General features: G+C 45.0%; 1 protein-coding gene and 1 long non-coding RNA gene across 2 annotated transcripts in view; both read left to right on the top strand.

Annotated features, from left to right (window-relative positions):
- The first annotated feature begins 5,651 nt into the window (after positions 1-5,651).
- LOC148091025 (uncharacterized) lies at positions 5,652-18,211 on the top strand. Its single transcript, XR_015716012.1, has 3 exons — positions 5,652-5,786; positions 11,306-11,403; positions 18,145-18,211. It is a non-coding gene; the product is annotated as an uncharacterized LOC148091025 (long non-coding RNA).
- A 439-nt stretch (positions 18,212-18,650) lies between these two features.
- Positions 18,651-20,215, top strand: part of BCO1 (beta-carotene oxygenase 1) — a 31,623-nt gene continuing 30,058 nt past the window's right edge. The window contains exon 1 of the mRNA XM_087827102.1: positions 18,651-18,764. Within this exon, the coding sequence (XP_087683228.1) occupies positions 18,701-18,764 (64 nt within the window). The 5' untranslated portion in view covers positions 18,651-18,700. The remainder of the gene's footprint in view (positions 18,765-20,215) is intronic.

Below are 20,215 nucleotides of genomic sequence, written 5' to 3'. Positions count from 1 at the left end.
ACTACCTGTCCTGCATCTTTCGGTGAGGCTTTCAAAGTTTTAAAAATTTTAGTTTTGCTTTTTAAAGGTCTTTTGAATTTTATATTTTGTTCATAGATAACAGAATTTGAAATGTATAACCTCCCCTCCTATGCACACTGCAGTACCTCAGTCCCCTAGTTCTGCTCTTCAGAAGCAACCATTGTTATCAGTATCCCAGATCACCTTTCAGAGATACCTACACATTCACAAGCACATACGTACTTTTCTATTTATACAAATGGTGCCTACTGTATTAATTATTTGACACTTTTCTTTTTTTTCTTTTTTTTTTTTACTTAGTGTATCTTGGAGATTGTCCTATATAAATTCAGTTAGAGCTGCTCTGTTCTTTTTAATAGCTGCACAATGTACCATAATTTATTTACCAGGATTCTATTGATTGTCCAAATGTATTTTGTAACGTTTAAAAAGACAAAAGGCCAAGCACCTTTAAATGTACTTGGCTAAGGTGGCCGATGATTCATTGTAAGCCATTTAGTGCACATTAAATTTTACAAAAACTTGAGCTTCTAAAGTTGGCATGGAGATGGAGCGAAGGGTAGAATTTGCTGGGTCTTCACACAGCCCTGGGCTGATTTGTGCAACATAATCTTTGTTTCTGGGCACAAATGGGAAAGGGAAAGGTATAAGAAGCTGAATGGAAGTAAAAAGGACTTTCATGAGCTACCTGGGGAAAGTCACGATGCACCTAGGCCCTTCTGGGCACAGTCAGGGGTGGGACTTCTGATTAAAGTCCCTCCCTTCACAAATCAGAACCTGATTGTGATCAGAACACACTGATTCACAAGGGGACAGGATATTTGAAACAAAGTTAGGGCAGAAAATCTGGACCATGTGGTTGCCAGACCCAGCTCGCCCCCTGCCCTGAGCTATGCATTTGTCCAATGACAGCAAACCGGGATTGGCAGATCTCCAAAGGAAACTCTTTGTTGGTTAACAAAACCACCAAATGGAAAGCACGGCCAAAACACGTGGCCTCCTCTTCCCAGAAAATAGAAGATACCTGCTCACTGTTATTCCACCCAAGCATGCCCAGCAAACTAATGTCCCTGTAAACCTGTCTTCCATGCCACCCTCCCCTTTCTCTACCCTCTCCTCCGCGTGGTCCTCCCTTCTCCTGTACCCGAGGACCCTGCTCTCCTGGATGGCCCCTGGAGACCCCAGCATTCCCTGACTCATCTTTTCCCTTCAGAGCTCTTTGCATCATTGCACTCGCCCTCAATAGAAGTAGCTGTTCTGACCCATTAATGTGCTGGAAAGCAGCATAATGTGGCTTCACAGCCGTAGGGAAAACTGGCGCCCTCATAAACTGTTAGTAGCAATATAAATCGATACAGAGATTTTGGAGGGTAATTGGGCAATATCTACTAACATTTAAAATGCATACCCTGTGACCCAGCATTTCCACTACTAAGAAATTCTCCTCTAAAAACAATCCCAGGCACATGTCAAGATACATGCACAAGGATATACAAGAGAACACTGCATAGTGTTACATAACAACAAAAGATCGGAAGCAATCTGAATGTTTATCAAGAGGGGACCTGGTTAAATAAATTTTCACATAATCTTATGATGGGATACTATGCAGTTATTAAAAGAATAAGCTAGTGACTTGGAGAGATGTCCAGGACTATATATATATAATATTATATATATTATTATTAAGTGAAAAGAATAAGTTGTAGACTAATATATTTTACATGATTATATTTTTATAAAAATATACATAAATAAATTCATACATAGCCGTGTCTATCAAAACATTTTTAAAAGCAGGAAAGAACTTATTCTAAACAGTTAATAGTGGTTTGGTTAGGGGGAATAGAATCGTAGAACTAAAGGGAGAAATTCTTCCTTCTTGATTTAGAAAACTTTTGTAAATTGTAGTAATGTGGGTTATTCTTAGGACTTTTGAGATTTGAATTTTTTAAAAGTCCCCATGTGTACTCAAAAGGCAGCGAGCATATGGGAGGGCGGTGGTTGACCGGGTGTGCTGTGCGGGTGGAGATCTTTTGACTCCTTTCAGCAAAATAACCTTGGGTTTATCTGTTGTTTATTGACTCACCCCATGAAATTTAAATTGAAAGGTCCTGGGGCTAAAAATAAATTTATTTTTTTTTAACTTCTGGCTTCACAGTTCAGTTTCTGCAACAGGGCCCTCAAATACTTTATCCCCAGGCTAACCAGGCCACAGGGCAGCAGTTTTGGATTAGGAAATCTCTTAGCACACAGTAGATTAACCCCCATGGGTGGCTGCTCCCTCTGCTTCGAGGGGGCTGGACCTGGCATGGAAATAAGAAGGGAATTCCCACGCCCAGGCAAGCTGGGGACTCACCTTCCCAACACTGGTACTGCACCCACAGGTAGCTGCCCCGGGTGGGGCACAGGTCTCCAAAGAAGGTCCCATTTGCTGCCAGCTGGCATGCCTGCAGCCCCTGGCACTGTCCTGGGAAGCACCCGCATCCCAGCAGAAGCAGGAATGGTGAGGACATAAAAGGATAGGTTCAGACAGAGATGAAAGGCCTCGCATTCATTCATTCACCCACCATCTGCCCAACAGATATCAGTTGGTGTCTACTAAAGACCAGGCACTGTGCTAGGTCCTGGAGGAGAGAGAAGCAGGATTCTTATCCTCAAGTAGTTCTGGGTCCAGCCCAGTGGTTCTCAAACTTCAGATTGCACCAGAATTCCCTGGAGGGCTTGTGATTCAGTAGATGTGGAGGGCAGCTTGAGAATTTGCTTTTCTAATAAGCTCCCAGGTGATGTTAATGCTGCTGGCCCAGGGACCTCCCTAGTCAGGTGGCCTAAAGTTGAAACCTACACCTTGAGGACTGGCAAAGAGAGGACAAGATTAGAAAACCTGTGGTTACCAGGGCACCAGGTGCCTGCAGGAGGGAGGAGCATGGAGAGCCCAGGCCAGAAATTCAGGGTCATCCCGATAGTGATATCTCTCCCTCCCGCCTATGTAGATGAATTAAATTCATACAGAGAAGCATGGGAGAAGGGGCAGGCAGATGCCATGGCCCTGATTTCCTTCTTGGCGTATAGCAGATCACCTGCTTTCACGGGACCCTCCAGGCCCAACAGCAGTCATGGCAGCAGAGAGGAGAGGGCTCCCCTGTGTCCTGGACGATGGAGATTTCTAAGGCCTTTGCACCCCTCAGGAGGATGCAAAGAGCCTCTGGATTCCCGGAAAGTGAATCATTGCCATGGGGCAAGTACAGCTCAGAGGCAGATTTAATCTAATTTAGAAAAACAGGTCCTAGAGAAATTCTCCTATGTGAACAAGAGATGCTACCAGGAACATTTTGTTCAGCATTACTCACAATTCAGCAAGGATTAAGACTCAACCCATACAGCTCTCAACAGAGGAAGAGACAAATTGCTGCACAGGCGTACAATAGATGAAACAGATAAACTAGCACAACATGTATCAAGATAGATAGTACTGTGAGCAAAAAATAAAGACAGAAAAGAGAAAAAAAGCACATTGCAGATACTGTCTTTACTCCATTGTATGCTCTTACCTCCTTTGTCAAATATTAATGGAGCGTAATGGCGTGGGTTGATTTCTGGGTTCTCTGTTCTGTTCCATTGCTCTATATGCCTGTTCTTGTGCCAGTACCAGGCTGTTTTGATTACAGTGGCTTTATGGTATAATTTGATATCTGGTATTGTAATCCCTCCAACTTAGTTTTTCTTTCTCAAGATTGCTGCGGTTATTTGGGGGCTTTTTTGGTTCCATATAATTTTTCGGAGTATTTGTTCTAAATCTGTGAAATATTCCATTGGTATTTTAATAAGGATTGCATTGAATCTATAGATTGCTTTGGGTAGTATGACATTTTAATGATGTTAATTCTACCCATCCATGAATGTGGTATATTCTTCCACTTGTTTGTATCTTCCTCTGTCTTTTTTTTCAACACCCTATAGTTCTCCAAGTACAGGTCTTTTACCTCCTTGGTTAAGTTTATTCCTAAATATCTTAACTTTTTTGTTGCAATGGTAAATGGGATTTTTTTTTTTTATTTTTTTTTTTTTTAGTTTCTCTTTCTGACAGTACATTATTGGTGTATAAAAATGCCATTGATTTCTGGGTGTTAATTTTGTATCCTGTTACATTGCCGAATTCATTTATTAAAACTAGCAGTTTTTTGATGGAGTCTTTAGGGTTTTCTATATACAATATCATGTCATCTGCAGATAGTGACAGTTTTACTTCCTTCTTTCCAATTTGGATGACTTTTATTTTTTCTTCTTGTCTGATTGCTGTGGCAAGGACTTCCAGTACTGTGTTGAATAAGAGTGGTGACAGTGGACATCCCTATCTTGTTTCTGTTCTTAGGGGAAATGGTTTTAGTTTTTGCCCATTGAGTATGTCCTAAGAATCCCAAAACACCAATCAGAAAGAATATATGCACCCCTATAATCATAGCAGTGCTCCTTAACAATGGCTAAGATCTGGACACAGCCCAAGTGCCCATCAGTAGATGAGTGGATAAAAAAACTGTGGGACAAATACGTGATGGAACACTGTGCAGCTGTAAAAAAGAAGGATCTCTTACCCTTTGGGACAGCATGGAGGGACCTGGAGAGTATTATGCTAAGTGAAATAAGCCAGTCAGAGAAAGACAAGTATCACATGATCCCACTCATATATGGAATCTAATGAACAAAATAAACTGATGAACAAAATAGATCGAGAGACATAGAAGCATGGATCTGATGAATCTCAGAGGGAAGGGGGGTGGGGGGTGGGAAGAGATTAACCAAAAAACTTATATGCGTGTATGCATAGTCTAGGGACAGAGACAACAGTGTGGTGGAGGCCTGGGGGGAGTGGGTGGGTAAGGGGTGGAAGGGATCAATGGAGAAAAAATGGGGGACATCTGTAACACTTTCAACAATAAAGATAAAATTTTTAAAAAAGCACATTGCAGAATTACACACAATATGATACCATTTTTATAAACATTAAAAACCTGTAAAGTGATACTACATAGTGCTTAGGAATGCATACATAGAAGGTAGCAATAAAAAACACACGCATGTGATTAATAAACTCAACTCATGACAGGAGTAGACGAGGGAGGGCTTCACAGGGGTGTTGGCTGTATATCCAATGTTGTATTTGTTTCTTTAATGGGGGAATCTTAAGCAAATATGGCGTAATGTTAAGATTTGACAAAGTTGGGTAGTGGAGCTATTGGAGTTCATTGAAATATTTTTTATTCTTGTCTATATATTTCAAGTATTTCAAAATTTTTTAAAAATTAAAAAAAGAAAGTGATGTTTCTTGCACCCAAGTTGGGTGGGGAGCAAAAAGCTCACCTGATCCACTGAGGTCCAGTGAAGGGGTGCGCTATAGCTTTCTTGCTTCCCAGCTTGGTGCTATGGGCAGAGACTGGCTAGTTTTCTCAATGTTGGAGGCTCAAGGTCATATATGAGGATTGTTCGAGCCTTCCAGAACTCTTGGTTGGGCACAGGACACCAGGGACTGCCCTGAGCTCACAGCCAGGGCTGTGGAGCCCTTGGGCCCTACCTGCTACTTCATCCTTGACGCTGACCCAGCTGCATTCCTCCTCCAGGTCCAGGGGGTGGCCAGCGTCCTGGGTGCAATAATGGGGAGTCTGGCGCCCGTAGAAGGCATCCTGGATCTGGATGACCTCCCCCGAGCCACAGTGCATGGTAGCATCGAGGCCCTCGCAGGCCAGACTCTGGCCGACACCTGTGCAAAGGTAAGGAGACACTTAGGAGGAATATGGCCATGGATGGGCAAGTGCCTGGTTGATGGGAAGTGGAAGAGTCTCAGGGGTCAGGACTGTGAGATGCAAGGACACAGCAGAAGCTGACTCAGCAGAGGTAAGAGTATGGCTCTGGAGCCAGATGCCCAGGGCAGATCCAGCCCAGCCACCCAGCGGCTGTGTGACCCTCTGCAAATTACGGAGCTTCTCTGTGCCTCCTCTGTATAGGGAGGAGTCTATACCATATTCCACAGGGTCATTAGGAGGATTAAAGAAGTTCATACACTCTAGAGTATGGGCTATTCAAGTGGCAGCTATTATTCTACCTTTTTCAAGTACCTTCCTTGAGCGTTATTTGAAAACAATGCCTGACACAGGATAGATGCTAAACAAGCATTTGTTGAATGAATGGTTTCAATGAGTCTTCATACTAATCCTGTGAGCTGAGCTAATATTCTCCCCATTAGGAACATAGTGGGGCTCAGTGGGGTCACTGTGCCAAGACCCCACACCAGCCCTGCTCCTGGCACCTGGTCCACGCTCAGTAAACACTGGTTGAAAAAGAACGACCTGCCTCAGGTGTGCATAGCCAGAAAGTGGGAAATGCTGAATTCAAACTTGGGCCTATCTGCCTGGTGGGAACGCCACCAAGTAGGGGTTGAGACCAAGTTTGTGTTCATTTTCTATGGCTGTTGTAACAAATTACCACAAACCTAGTGGCTTAAAACAGCACAAATATAGTTATGAAGGTGAGAAGCCCACTAATGGGTCTCACTGGGCTGACCTGGTTCAGGTCTCGTTTCTGTCACTTCTCCACTGTATGGCCTTGGACAAGGAGCTTACCCTTCCTGAGCCTCACTTTCCTTAGCTTTATAATGGGCCTACAATAGAATGGTGGAGGGGCTTCTATTAAGATGAATAAATGCACATGGAGTGCCTAGCTCAGCACTGGAACGTCTGCTTGATGGCCTTTAGTTCTTCACAGTGTGACCTCCTGCCAGGGCTCCAAGACCCTGGGGGGCTGACAGTCTGAGAGGCAGGCTTGACATTGGGGTGGCAGAGGGAGCAGGGACTTAAGGGGGCTGTGATAAAAAGAGAGGCAAGTTGCATAATGTACAGACCAGGGAGGGCTTCGTGGGAGCTTCCACATTTTCAGAAGTAGCCAGGCATGGGAGTTAAGCCAAAGCGCATCTAGTTAAAGCTGGGGGAGGGGAGGAATGGAGCAGGGGATCCTGTAAGTGTCCGAACCCAGGACAGGGTCTGGGAGTCAGGAGCTTAGAGCTAGGGAGGGTACTGGGCCCAGGAAGCCCAGAAGCTTCTATCAAGCCTGGCTTTTGGGTCAGGGAATGAGGAGGAGGCTGAGCTCCAAGGCCAGGCCCCACGCCAGTCCCCACCTGGTGGGCAGGACCTGGTGTGTGGCCGTGGCCCTCTCCTGCAGGGTCTCTTATACACAGTCCCCAGGGCCTACATTGGGGCTCAGGCATGGGCAGCAGCTAGACAGGGCACAGGAGAAGAGCGGTTGCGAGTTAGTGGGATGTGGGCACTGGGGGCACAGACCTAGGCTGGCCAGGGAGCAGGAGTCAAGGGTGAGTGAGCATTTCCCCCTAGATGCAGATATATGAGGAAGAAAGACAGAGAGAGGCAGCAAACCTGATAGGCAGGTGAGGGGACAGGGAGGGCGAGGATGTGAGCTAGGGAGACAGAGCGAGACACAGAGACTGAGAGTCACATAGGCAGAGACAGGCGAGCATTTAGAGAGACACAGAGAGAAATCGAGAGACAAATAGAAGCAGGGAGACAGAGACTGAGAGAGAGAGACACATGGGGATAGACAGCAGAGACAGAGACAAGTGCGCAGTTAGAGAGACACAGAGAGAGACAGAGTTTCAGAGAGAGGAGCAGAGAAACACAGAGAGAGGCAAAGGAACAGAGACAGAAAGGGATGGGGCAAAGGAAGGAGACCCCACAACAGAGGCCAACTCACCAAACTCGCAGATGAAGGCGAAGGACTGCGTGCAGTTGTCCGAGGCAGCCCACCTGGAAGAAGGGTCCCTCCCGATGAAGCCGCAGGTGTTGGGAGCAGGAGAGGCCTGCCCTCCGTGCCAGTGGCTGTAGTTCACATTTGAGGCGTCCAGCCAGATCCCCGGCCCTGGGATGGGGACACGACCACCAGAACTTGGAAACGTTCTTCTGACCCTTTTTATATAGAAGGCTTGCCCCAGCTCAGCTCCTTGTATGCAGTAGGTACTCAATCAGTGCTTACAGGCTGAAGGCCTCTCTTTTCCATGCAAGCGAAGAGGCATTTCCTACCCTTTATGCTCCAACACTCAGGCATAAAAACTCGACCTAAACCCCGGGATCTCAAGTTGGAGAGCCTGTACAAGGTGGTTTGACAAAATAGTGAAGCTTTCAGCTCTAACCATAACCTACAGAGGGCACAGAAGTGTGCCTCGGGGTGTTAAAAGGCATTTCACACAGAAAGGGGCCCTTGTCAAATATACCTGGGCACTGCTGAGTTACAACGGAAGCAGTTTTCCTTACTTCAGGACCCTTCAGAGCCTTGAACCCAATGATGTTACTCGAAGAAGTGTGTGCGTGTGTGTGTGTATGTGTGTGTGTGTGATATGGAGGTATTTCAAGGCCTCTAGAGATCTACAAAACACTAGATATAAAATATTTACTGTGAAGACTCAAAAACATATTAATTTTTAAAAGAAAAGAAATCCATACAAATGTTTAAAAATTTTTAGAGTGAAGAGGGGTATAACATACTCCCATTATTGTTATGTTTCTTGTGAGTTATCCCAGGCTGAATTTTATCCATGTATCAGCACCCTTGAGTGCCTGAAATCTATTTTCCCAAATGCCAATATATTGCACACAGTGCCCTGTCTCTTGCTTATTAAATAACATTACATATTGAAGGTTGTTACATATCAGCCTACTCAGATCTACTTCATGTCCTGTAAAGCCATGCAGTATCCCCTGAAGACTTTAAACAGACCCAGCTCCTTTAAGTCCGTATACATGGATGTTCAAAAACAGAAACCCACAAATTGCTGCATCTCCAAAGCAAGAAACCATTCAGGAGATATTGCCCAAAGACACATTTCAGAATTTGCATCCATTTGGCCATGAGCTTCCCAAAGTGAACTTCCCGTCTGCCCCTTTATTAAAGCATGGCCATCCACTCTGATGTATTTCTCTAGGTACTCAGCCCAGACCACATTCTGCTTTTCAACCCAGTAACTTCCACAGAGCAGTTTGAGATGGTGGGACATTGGCTGGAGACCTCACTACCCTTCCCTAGATTTGTCTTCTTGAGCAAGGCAATTCCTCTCTCTGGACTTCATTTTCCTCACCCATAATATAAGAGTAGCAATGCCTACCTCATGGGGCAGGTGTAAGGATTAAATACGAAGGTTTATTTGTCCATTCTTTGATATGTATGGGCACGGGGGGGGGGGGGGGGATTGGCCAGAATATGGTTCCTTCCCTTGAAGAGCTTATTGTCTATGGGGGAAGACACCTAAATAACTAAAGTCATGCCAAAGGGGTCCTACAAGTGCACAGAGAAGGACTCACCTGATTGTGCTGGGGTTGGGGGAAGGAGCCCTCCCAGAGTAAAGGGTAAGTGAGAGTTCCCAGGAGAACAATTGAAATGAGACTATCCCTTGTGAACTGAGCCCTACAAGGGGGTGGAGGTGGGGTGGGGAAGGCATGTGGAAGTGCTTTGAAAATAGCTTAGTAATTATTTCCTGAGGCTCAGTTTTCTCACCTGTAAACTAGGGACAGTAATAATAATTATATTATCAGTTATCATGAGGATTCAACATGATAACAAACATGAAGCATTCAGGAGAGTGCTGGACACTATTTTAGCAAGAACCAAAGAATTCGCATATAATATTATTATTAGGCATATGCAAAGCAACTCAAGTTTCTAGAGTGTCAGCTATGTGACGGATTCTGTGCTAAATACTGTGCATGAATTATTTCATTTGATCCACAAAACAACCAAAAGGGAGGGTTTTCTTACTGTGGGAATGGGACATATTAATGTGTTTTATGGAGCTCTGGGTAGAGAGCAGTGGTGAGATTGCAGCCACAAGCTCCTGTAAAACATAGTTATCACAGCACCTACCTTCTGCGGTTCCATTCTGAGCCGAGTTCCCTGTGAGTCCAATCCACCATTCCCTGTCCTGAGAGATGTGCTTCTGTAGAAACTGCTGGGTGCCTTCATCACGAACAAAGACCAAATGGCCTCCTCGCCCCTCACACCAGTTCTGGGCACCATAGAAAGAGCGGCCAAAGGGCACAAATTCATAGCAAGAGTCTCTGAAAGCCACTTGGCTCTTAGAGCAAAAGCCGCCCTCCTCTGGCTTAGCAGTAGTGGCGGTAAACCTCAGAGCAAGCCCCAGGAGGACCAGGCCTGCTGTGCTCATCCTTGAACCACGGCTGAGGAGTCTGCGTGGAGCTGGCTCTCAGTCCTTCATATGCTCTTGCCTTCACAGCCATCTGCCATCCATCTTTCCTTCTCTCTTTGCATCAAATAATAGCGACTACCTCTTGTGTAAGAAACAATGGCTCAGAATAAATGTGTCTGCTGTTTTGCTTCCCCCAGCCCTTTGTTTAATGCCAGTTTCAAATACAATTAATTGGCAAAATGGTCTTCTAGAGAAAGATAAAGCTGCTATGTAGCCTGGCTTTTTGTCATTCGGTCAACTGTTAGCTTCTGATAAAAATTCCTAGCTATGGGCTTTATGTCGTCACCATTGAACGCTAAATGCTTCATTAGAAGCCATCAGCATGTGGGAAGTAAGTGATAAAAGAAAAATGGCAGGAAAGTTAGAGTTATGGGATTGTAAAAAAACCAGGTTGCATTCATATCCAACCTTATTGTCTAGAATGCCCCCTGTGCCTAAATGATAGTCACATTCTCTCCAGCATGGCCTAAGTCCTAATGGAAATTCTTCTCCCCTCTCATTTATCACATTACCACTCTTGCCTGTTAGAGAATAAAAATGTCCTACAAAATTTATCTGATGCTATCATGAAAACAAGCTTCAAAAACTTCAAACCTGCCCACCTTCATCCAGTGTCTAAACCCTCCAGTGGGTGTCCATGGTCTATGGATCAAGTTCAAACTTCTTAGCTTAGTATACAAGGCTCTTTATGAACTGGTCCCTGACAATATTTCCAAACACATCCCCCAAAATGTCCCTGAGGTTGACTCTTGCTCTCCCAGAAGCCCTTGCAAGCCCTCTGGAGCAGCCCTGCCAGACAGAGCTGACCCACAGGCCAGGCAGAACTGGTCTCTTATCTGTGGGAACCAAGCCTCTGATGATTTCCATTAGAAAGCTATGTGGAAAGCCTCACAAAGAGTTAATGTATCTTCTGGATAAAGGCTTGATTTATGTCAGTTGTGGAACATGCTTGGACACATTTGATAAGGAACACAATCTGCAAGCTAAATTCCATTTTCACATTCTTTACGTTCTGATAAATTGCAGACTCCTGGGCACGGAATCCGTCTATCTTGATGTCAACTCTCAAGGTGCCTTAACCTCTGTGTACATGAAGAAGGGAAGCAGGACATGGCTGGATGCATGTGAGTGTTTCCAGTGATCTGATGCAGTTGTCTGAGCCGCCAAATCCAGATTTTTGGGATCAGCAAATGAAAACAGAAAGAGAAGGAGTTTAGTTTAGATAGAACCATGAAAAGCTCTATAAAGATATTCACGCTCTGCCCCTGCGGCCCAAGCTCCACAGTCTTGGGACTAGACTCATTTTAGTTTGGGTTCCCCCAAAAGCTGAGACAAGGATTCAAGCACTAGCAGTTTATTTGGGAAGAGATGCAGGAAATAGTGGCAGAGGAGCAGGGGGAGTACATCGCTCTATGTGAGTTGATGTTTTTAATGAGTCATAGTAAATCTTTGCTCTCCATTCAATTGAAAAGACAACATAGCAAAAGAATTCTCAGGGTCCCATCACCCTAATACATTTTCATTTCTTTCTGGTTCCTTCGAATGCTTCTTGCCTTGAAGTAGATGTTCACCCAGGCACAACCATGGCATACATACGATTAGTGTATATTGCACCCTCATTTCCCGCTTAGCACTCAATGGTAAGCCTTTCCTGTGCTGCTCAAGGGCTTTGCAATTGGCATGGTGGTAGCTATGCCTCCCTTCTCAAAATGGGCATTATTAAACCATCCCCACGTTGCTATTTTTGTGTGGTTTTTGTCATTTGTCATGTGTTCAGTGTTGCTCTTCTAGACAACACTGAGCATCCTCTTGCATTTACCCTTTAACCTGGGCTGAGTTATCTCCTGAGGGTTGTCGTTGACACTGTCAATGTCTCACCTTAACCCATCACACTCATCATGTAAGGCTTCAAAATGCATGCACCTGTGGCCCTTTGCCTTCCTCTGCATACAAGGGACAGGAGGGAAGTTAACGCCTCTCAGGAGAAATTCTCACCCTTGACTGACCAGAGATGCTGAACCAATCCCCCAGCTCCCTCGAAATAATTGCGGCACATTCACAGCATCTCCCAAGTCCCCCAGCCAGACAACTTCGGTTGCCGGTGATGGTAACGGCCTTGACAATGTACCTAATGTCTTCCTTCCCTGTTTTACTTCCCCACTCTGCTGCTGGCCTTTCTTGGGTCCATGTCCCAAATAAACCACTTGCATTTGAATCCTTGTCTTGGGGTCTGCTTCTGGGAGACCCCAAGCTTAGACAGGTCTGTTCCCACCGAGTCTGTGGTTCTTTGCAATGGCAGCCCCAGGAAACTCATACAAGGTGATATAGCACTAGGAGGCCATGTGCTTGGCACTGTGCTAAACTCTGGATTTTAAACAGGAGAGTGCATGATTGGGTTTGAATTTCAACCAGGTCACCTGGGGGCAGCAGGGAAGGTAGACTGGAGGGGTTGGGACTGAAGTCAGGGAGACCCATGAGGAGGACAGCATCTGGGGGGCTGGAGAAGAGAGGAACACTCGGAAAGATTATTTGGGAAGTAGAAATGTCTGGACTACAGTCCAGGCTATAACCTAGTAGTTATTATTTAAATTGAATTTTTTGTCCAGCCTCATTGATTGGGCCCTGATTATGTGGTGGAAAATTGAAGTCTTCCAGCTCATTCATTAGAAGCTACTTCCTTTTCTAACAGTAATGCCCTTGGTATTTCAATCTCATCAATTCTACCTCCCAAGTGTGGCATATTATTATTATTATTATTATTATTACTACTACTACTACTACTGCTACTATTTGCATTCCTTTCTCCCTTATTAGTCTCTGAGTTCAGGAGCTCAGTCATTGAGGTCAGAAGCTATGATTTCCCTTTTTTCCTCACTAATACCCAATATGACACTAGTCTCTGCTGTCCAGTAGGACTTTATGGAATTAATGAACGCTTTTAAGCATTAATCGCCTAATGTGTGGTCTGTCCTTTAATGGTGAAGTGGTCACTCCAGGAGTCCTGGTGGGCTCTCCCACTACTCCCTACACCCTGCCTCCTGAACAGGCCTGCAGAGAGTGCAGGTTTTCTGGCGCTCACCACCAGTGCTTCTCCCTCAGGGAGGCTGCTGCCACCTTTGCTGGGACTTTGCCTGCTACCTTGAACCTTGCTATCTCAGATTTCCACAATATCTGCTCAGCGTATCACCCTGGCTAATCAAAGGTACCATTTAGAAGCTAACTTTATTGGAATAGTGCAAAATAATTTAGATATGATAACACAATTTATTAACGAACTATTAACGAAAGGGAAATATCGACAGACTTCAAGCAATAACTTTGTGATAGAATTGCAAAATAAGGCTGCTGTTTTTCATAGCACAAAAGTGTTTCTTTTTGAATTCAGCTTTTACTTCTGTTTTATGGATTCCACACATCCATGGAATAAGTGGCCTCAGAGAAGGGCAGCTTCCTCTTCCCGAATCCTTACCCCACGTTACGAAGTAAGAGGATCCCACAGTTCAGATCTTCCACCCCTGCCACGTGTGTAATCTCTGGTTCAGGGCACAACCTCATTACAGTCCAGTTGCTTGCTCAATACAAAGGAGCTAATAACAGTGCCTGCCAGGTCCGTGCCCAGATTAGAAGATACGGTGTGTGCAAGTCCAGAGCAGGGGTCACCCATCTGTGAACACCCTTCCTTCTCCCTACTGAAGGGAGGGGACAAAGCCTTCCTGCTCACCCTGTGAGCATCTCAGGCCCTCTGAAGGCTGTGGAAACTCTGTATAAGACGAGTTACTTCCCTTCACGTTCCCATTGCCCTGTTCTCTTATGCACTGGCTGGTTTTCATCCCATTTAAGGCAGCAAATGCATTATAGACATTGTCTGAGGAATACCCACTTTTCCTCATATCTACTCAACCAGCAACTTCAAAAGGTGGGAGGTGTTACTGTGTAGTAAGGAAGACTATGCACTGACTAGCTGTTGACCTTGATCAAGTTCCTCCACATCTCTGAGTCTGTAAAAATAAGATTGCTAATGATTTCCTTGCAGAGGACTATAGGGATTAAATAAAAGACGGCTAATAAGACACTTAGCATGGTATTTGGCACATGTCAAGTGTCCAGTGAATGGCCTTTGCCAGGAGATTGATATGTCCCTCGTCCCACCCTTCCCATGTTAGTAAAGACCTAAGAGCAGTGGTCAGGCTTCCACAAGCTCAGAACAATGCCAGAGCGTCTTGGGGGAAGAGCAGCTGCTGTTTGTTATCTCTGTTTATAAAGGGGGAGGGTGGGGGTTCAACATGAAGGCAGTCCCATGGACCCCTGCAAGACCCCCAACCCCCCTGGGAAATTCATGTCCTTTGGGATATGCAGACTTGGCCCCCAAATGAAAAGAACCTAACGGGAGCCCAAGAAGGCAGAAATGGAGTCTCATTAATTACCTCTGTATCCCCAGAACTTGGCATATAATTGGTGCAAATTCTAAGAAGGCACAGAATTATTTTCTTGTTTTGTTCCCTGCTTTATTTCCAGCGTGCAGTAGGTACTCCGTAACTATATGTTGAATGAATGTGAGAGTGCATAGATGCTGCCCTGCCTGTAGGCTGCCTACCCCAGGCCATTCCCTCCTGTTTTCTTGGTAACGGAATCCTGATATGATTCAGGTGACAACGCGCTGCCCCCGGAAGAGATCGGTGATTTAAGGAAATCGGGGCACTCTTGTTCCTCCTTGCCAGGAATTGGTCTGGGGTGGTCATGTGACACAGTTCAGCCAGTGAGACTGAGGGAAAAAATCAGGAATTCTAGGAAACATTTTCCTACGGTTTAAAAGGGAAGAGATGTGAAAAGAAAATGTCTCCTTTGTCTCCACTTTATGTCCGTTCTTTTGCATATTACTATGCCAGGACGATTCCTGGAGTGAAGGCAGTCATTCATAAGCAAAGCTAAACAAGCCCAAGGATGAGAAACCAGCCATCTGAAAACGGAAATGTGGTAGACGGAATGGAACCCGGTGAGATGGCTCAGATGAGCTTCTGAGCTACCCAGGGCCCCCAGGTGACTAGCTGTCCGAGATGAATGCACATCTTCAGGGGTTCAGCACATACTCTGTTACTTTCAACCAAAGCATCTTCTGTTAACTTGTTGAGCCTTCATGATATTGTTATGGGCTGAATTGTGTCCCCTCAAGACTCATATGTTAAAGCCCGAACCCCTAATACCTCAGAATGTGACTGATAGCACTTTTATTTTATTTTTTATTTTATTTTATTGATTGATGTTTTTTTTTAGAGAAAGATAATTTATTTGTTTATTCTTGTGTGTGCCCTGATCGGAATTTGAACCCAAAACCTTGGTGTATCAGGACAATGCTCTAACCAACTGAGCTACCCAGCCAGGGCTGATAGCACTTTTAAAGAGGTGAGTCCATTAGGGTGGGCCCTGATCCAATCTGACTGGTGTCCTAATATGAAGAGGGAATTTGGACACACAAAGTGACACCAGAGATGTATGCCCCCAGAAGGAAGACGATGTGAGGACACAGTGAGAAGATGGCCATCTGCATGCCAAGGAGAAAGGCCTCAGAATAAATGAGCCCTGCCAACACTTTAATCTTGACTTCCTAGCCTCTAGAAATATAAGTAAATAAATTTCTGTTGTTTAAGCCACCCAGTCTCTGGTACTTTGCTATGGTAGCCCTACAAAACTAAGATAGATATTTATCATTATGATCAATATATTATCACCATTATAAAAAAAAATCCTTATCTCACCTTATAATTATCCCCCGGATGCAGATGGGGCCTAAAGGAAGAGAGTTTGCCTTGGTTCCTCAGTATTATATAACAAAGCAATGATATCAACCCAAAACTGGCTCTCTCATGGTCCACCCTTCACACAACCACCTGGTACTTCATTCAGTAATAATCTAGCAAACAGCCCTGGCCAGTGTGGCTCAGTTGGTTGAGTGTCATCCCATGCACCAAAAGATCAGGGGTTCAATTCCCAGTCAGGGCACATGCCCAGAGTGGGCTTGGGAGGCAACTGATATATATTTCCTTCTCTCTCTCCCCCTTCCTCTCTCTCTAAAATCAATAAAAACATATTTTTTTAAATCTAGCAAACATCCATCATGCATTAAAGCTGTGTGGAATTGTCACAGAGAATGTACTTTGAAGTCAGGCTGCCTGGCTTGGCTTCCTAATTCGATCTCTTAGAAGCTGTATATCCTAAGGCAAGTTGGTTATCTTCCCTGAGTTTTCTCATCTCTAAAATGATGCTAAGAATACTCATCTCATAGGATTATATAAGGCCGGAGCAAGCTGGTACATGCGTAGTACTTTGCAAAGCACTTGACTCAGAGAATGAGCTCAATGGTTGGGGGCCTTTGCTTTTCTTTTTCTTTTTTAAATATATCTTTATTGATTTCAGAGAGAGGAAGGGAGAGGGAGAGAGAGAGATAGAAACATCAATGATGTGAGAGTCACTGATCGGCTGCAGCCCGCAACCCAGGCATGTGCCCTGACCGGGAATCGAGCCCTGATCGCCTGGATCCTAGGTCGATGTTCAACCGCTGAGCCACGCCCGGCTGGGCCTTTGCTTTTCTAAAGACACAAAATGGACAAGAAAGGAGAACACAGTCATGTTTTCACTTAAAATTTCAATATAATCCTCCCAACAAACTCTGCGACATAGGTATTGCCATCCTGTTTTGCAAAGTGAAGTTCAGAGGAATCATGTGACAATGGTCACAGAGTTTTTAAGTCGCAGGGCTGAGATCCCAACTCAGGTCTTCTGATCTCTAAGCCCTGAGCTCTTTTTTTTCTGCACCAGAGCTGCTGCCCCTGGTGGTATGATTTTTTCCCTGAGCCCTCAGTGTATGCCAGACATCCTCATTTAATCCTCATAAGGACGCAGCTTTCACAACCCGAGAATAAATAACCCTGACATGGATGCACATGTTTAAACTAGATAGCAGAATAAACTGGCAAGTTATTGTGGGACTTAATGGAAAATGTAGGTCAAAGGGAAGTGCCTTCTGAGAGAATGGGGAAGAATAGGGCAATAACGTTGATGGGTAACTGTTTGGGGCCAGGTGCTTTTGCTAGACCCCTGATTTACAATAACCTTGAGATTTTGATATCATTATGCCCCCATTTTACAGTTAAGGAAATAGAGGCTCAAACAGAATAAGTCACACAGAAAAGGAAGGAATGTGAATCTAGTGTCAACACAAATGCGTAGCATCTTCCCCTGGACCTGGACTTCTCAGGTCTGCTGCACACAGAGATTCATCTAGCGACATTTTAAGGACTTGAAATGGCTGAGCTTCATCTTCAGGGATTCTGAATCGGTGGGTCTGGAGTGGGGCCCAGCCAGGTGAGTGGAACGTGCAGCCAGGAGGGAAGCCCAGCCGGCTGCTGTCAGGACCAAGCTCTGAACCACTGGAACAGTCTCGGCCCAGACCTGACAGTATACTCAGCGGCCTCACCACCCCTTTCCTTACTCTACCCAGAGAGGGAATGGCTGGTCCTTTCTTCAAGCGGCGTGAGTTCATGAATTCATGACCCAGCATTCATAGCAACTGAATACAGATTTTAGGCAGTGACATCGCATCAAGATGCACAAATAGAGGGAGACCCTAAAATCAAATTCAGGCATCGTTTCTCTCTCTTGATAGGCCAGGAAGTTGAGCTGAAGTTTGTTTTTGTTTTCCTGCATTCATTGTTTAAATGGGTACATGAAATATTTTATGTTTACTTCTCCAAAAGAGAAATATGAATAAATGGCTCTTTATGTATGATTTTTTTGGGGAGGCGAGGGGTGAGGGGAGGGAGAGGCTCAGTGACCTTTATTTAAAAAAACAACCTTTCCTGTCTCTGCAGAACTTCCCATGATGTGCAGCAGGAATTCTGGTGATCAACGTGCTCTTGGGGCCCCTAATTCCAGGTGTGTTTTTTCTTCTTCAAGCCAATATGAGTGCTCATCATTGACTCCAGGTGTCTGTGATGGTCCTGACAGTCTCTCTTCTGATTATAAACCACCTCCACCTTCTGACCGGATTGTTTCAGACAGCACACCAAAGCAGAGTGCACTGCTAAATTATCTCTCCAGTCTAAACCCAGCTATAAACGAGCTTTTCTTGGTTAAACCAAATGTGAAACTGGAAGGGGAGAGACAATAAGAGGGTTAAAGATTAACTAGAACTTGTGGCTGGGGAGCTGACCTTTGACTAAACGTAAGTAACCCAGGTGCAGCTTCCCCTTGGTATGCGAAGAGACACCAGGCCCTCAGGGAAAAAGCAAAGGGAGAAACCAGGGGCCCAGGAGGGAAGCTGCAAGAGAGCATGAAGGAAAGGAAAGGAGGAGCCCGGGAGTAGTTGCCTTGAACACAGAGGAGCGTCCGTTCACTCTCAGTGTCAGTCTCGCTCGCGCCTCTACGATGGATGTAGTTTTTGGCAGAAATAAGAAAGAACAGCCAGAGCCTGTGAGGGCCAAAGTCACAGGTGAGAGTTTTGTATAAATGAATGCCTCTTCTTTTATGTTTAGATGTGTGCTTTTTTCTGCTTACTGTAAATTATTTTTGGAAAACATTATCTGGGAGAAAATGACCCATATTCCAGACACATTCTCTGTGACAATCTAGGTGTGCTTTTATATATAACTCAGTTTCCAAGGAGAGAGGGTCATTGTCATTACTTCTAGGGAGGAAATCCTGGGAATGCTGTTCTCAGCACATAGGCAATGGGATTATTCTGCAAAATGTGACCCAATCCAACTGGGTGTTGTATTTGTGCAAATGTGTGCATCCTGAATTAATTTCAAAACGGTCCAAGAAGTGGGGGTGAGCTCCCACTCCTGCACGTGCTTGCCAGAGGGTATGGAGAACCTGATGTGATTTCCTCTCAGGTACCATGGGGCGATTTGGGCATGCAAGTACCTGCAGAGCCACTACAAGAAACCCGGAGCGGGAGCCTTTGCAGGAACATTCCTTCAGCAGGCTTTGTGTCTCATTTATGTCTCTGCTTTTCCTCTTCTACGTGCAACTTGACTTTCTGGTACCATCTTGTTTAGACAACAGGGCAGTGACTGGGTCTGAACTCGCTGGTCCTCACCTTGTCGCTTGCTGGGTGCCCTGAGAACAGCGCGTGGGGCAGGCAACTCAGGCTCATGGGCAGGTTCACCTTTGGAGAGATGGACTGGATGGCTTTTACAAGGAGGGGACAACAGTGACTGTTCTTTGTGAGGAAAGTCCGGTTGGAGATTTTCAGCTGAGAATTTGCCTTGGACATTGCATAGTGCTCAATGAATGCTGTTCTTATTGTGTATCTATGGCATTAACTATATGCTCCAATTCACCTCTCCCTGCTCTGCCTCACCTGCTCCGTCTCCCATGTCTCTGTGAATAGTTCCCCCCCATTCACTTAACTGCCCAAGGCAAGTGACTTGGCTGGTATTTTTTTTAATGTTCCCCTCCCCTCTCCCCCCATATTTAGTCCAACTCTGAGTCCTATCAGTTGTGTTCTCCAAGTCTCTACGCTCCATCATTTCTCTCCTTCCCCACTGCTACCACCCTGGTCTTCTCTCTGGTCTTCCTCCCTCCCCTTGGCTCTTCCTCCTGTCCACACTCCACACCACAGTCAGAGACAACTTTTGAAACCCCAACTCTGAGCATATTTCATTGATATGAGATGTGCAGAAGAGGCAGATCCTTAGAGACAGCAAGTAGATCAGTGATTCCCAGGGGCCGGGGCTGCGGAATGGAGAGTGCCTGCTAATGGGTGGGTACAGAGCTGCTTTTGGCGGTGATGGAAATGTTCTGGAATTAGATAGTGGTGATGGTTGTACAGCACTGGGAATATACTAAAAATCCTTGAATTGTACACTTTAATGGATTTTATGTTATGTGAATTTTCTCAATTAAAAAAAAAAAAATTGCAGCTCTGGCCAGTTTGGC

Source organism: Miniopterus natalensis, chromosome 18 (assembly GCF_054644295.1).
Source record: "Miniopterus natalensis isolate mMinNat1 chromosome 18, mMinNat1.hap1, whole genome shotgun sequence".
Lineage (NCBI taxonomy): Eukaryota > Metazoa > Chordata > Mammalia > Chiroptera > Miniopteridae > Miniopterus > Miniopterus natalensis.
The sequence above is the reverse complement of the archived record's forward strand: the minus strand, read 5'-3'. Positions and strand labels throughout refer to the sequence as shown.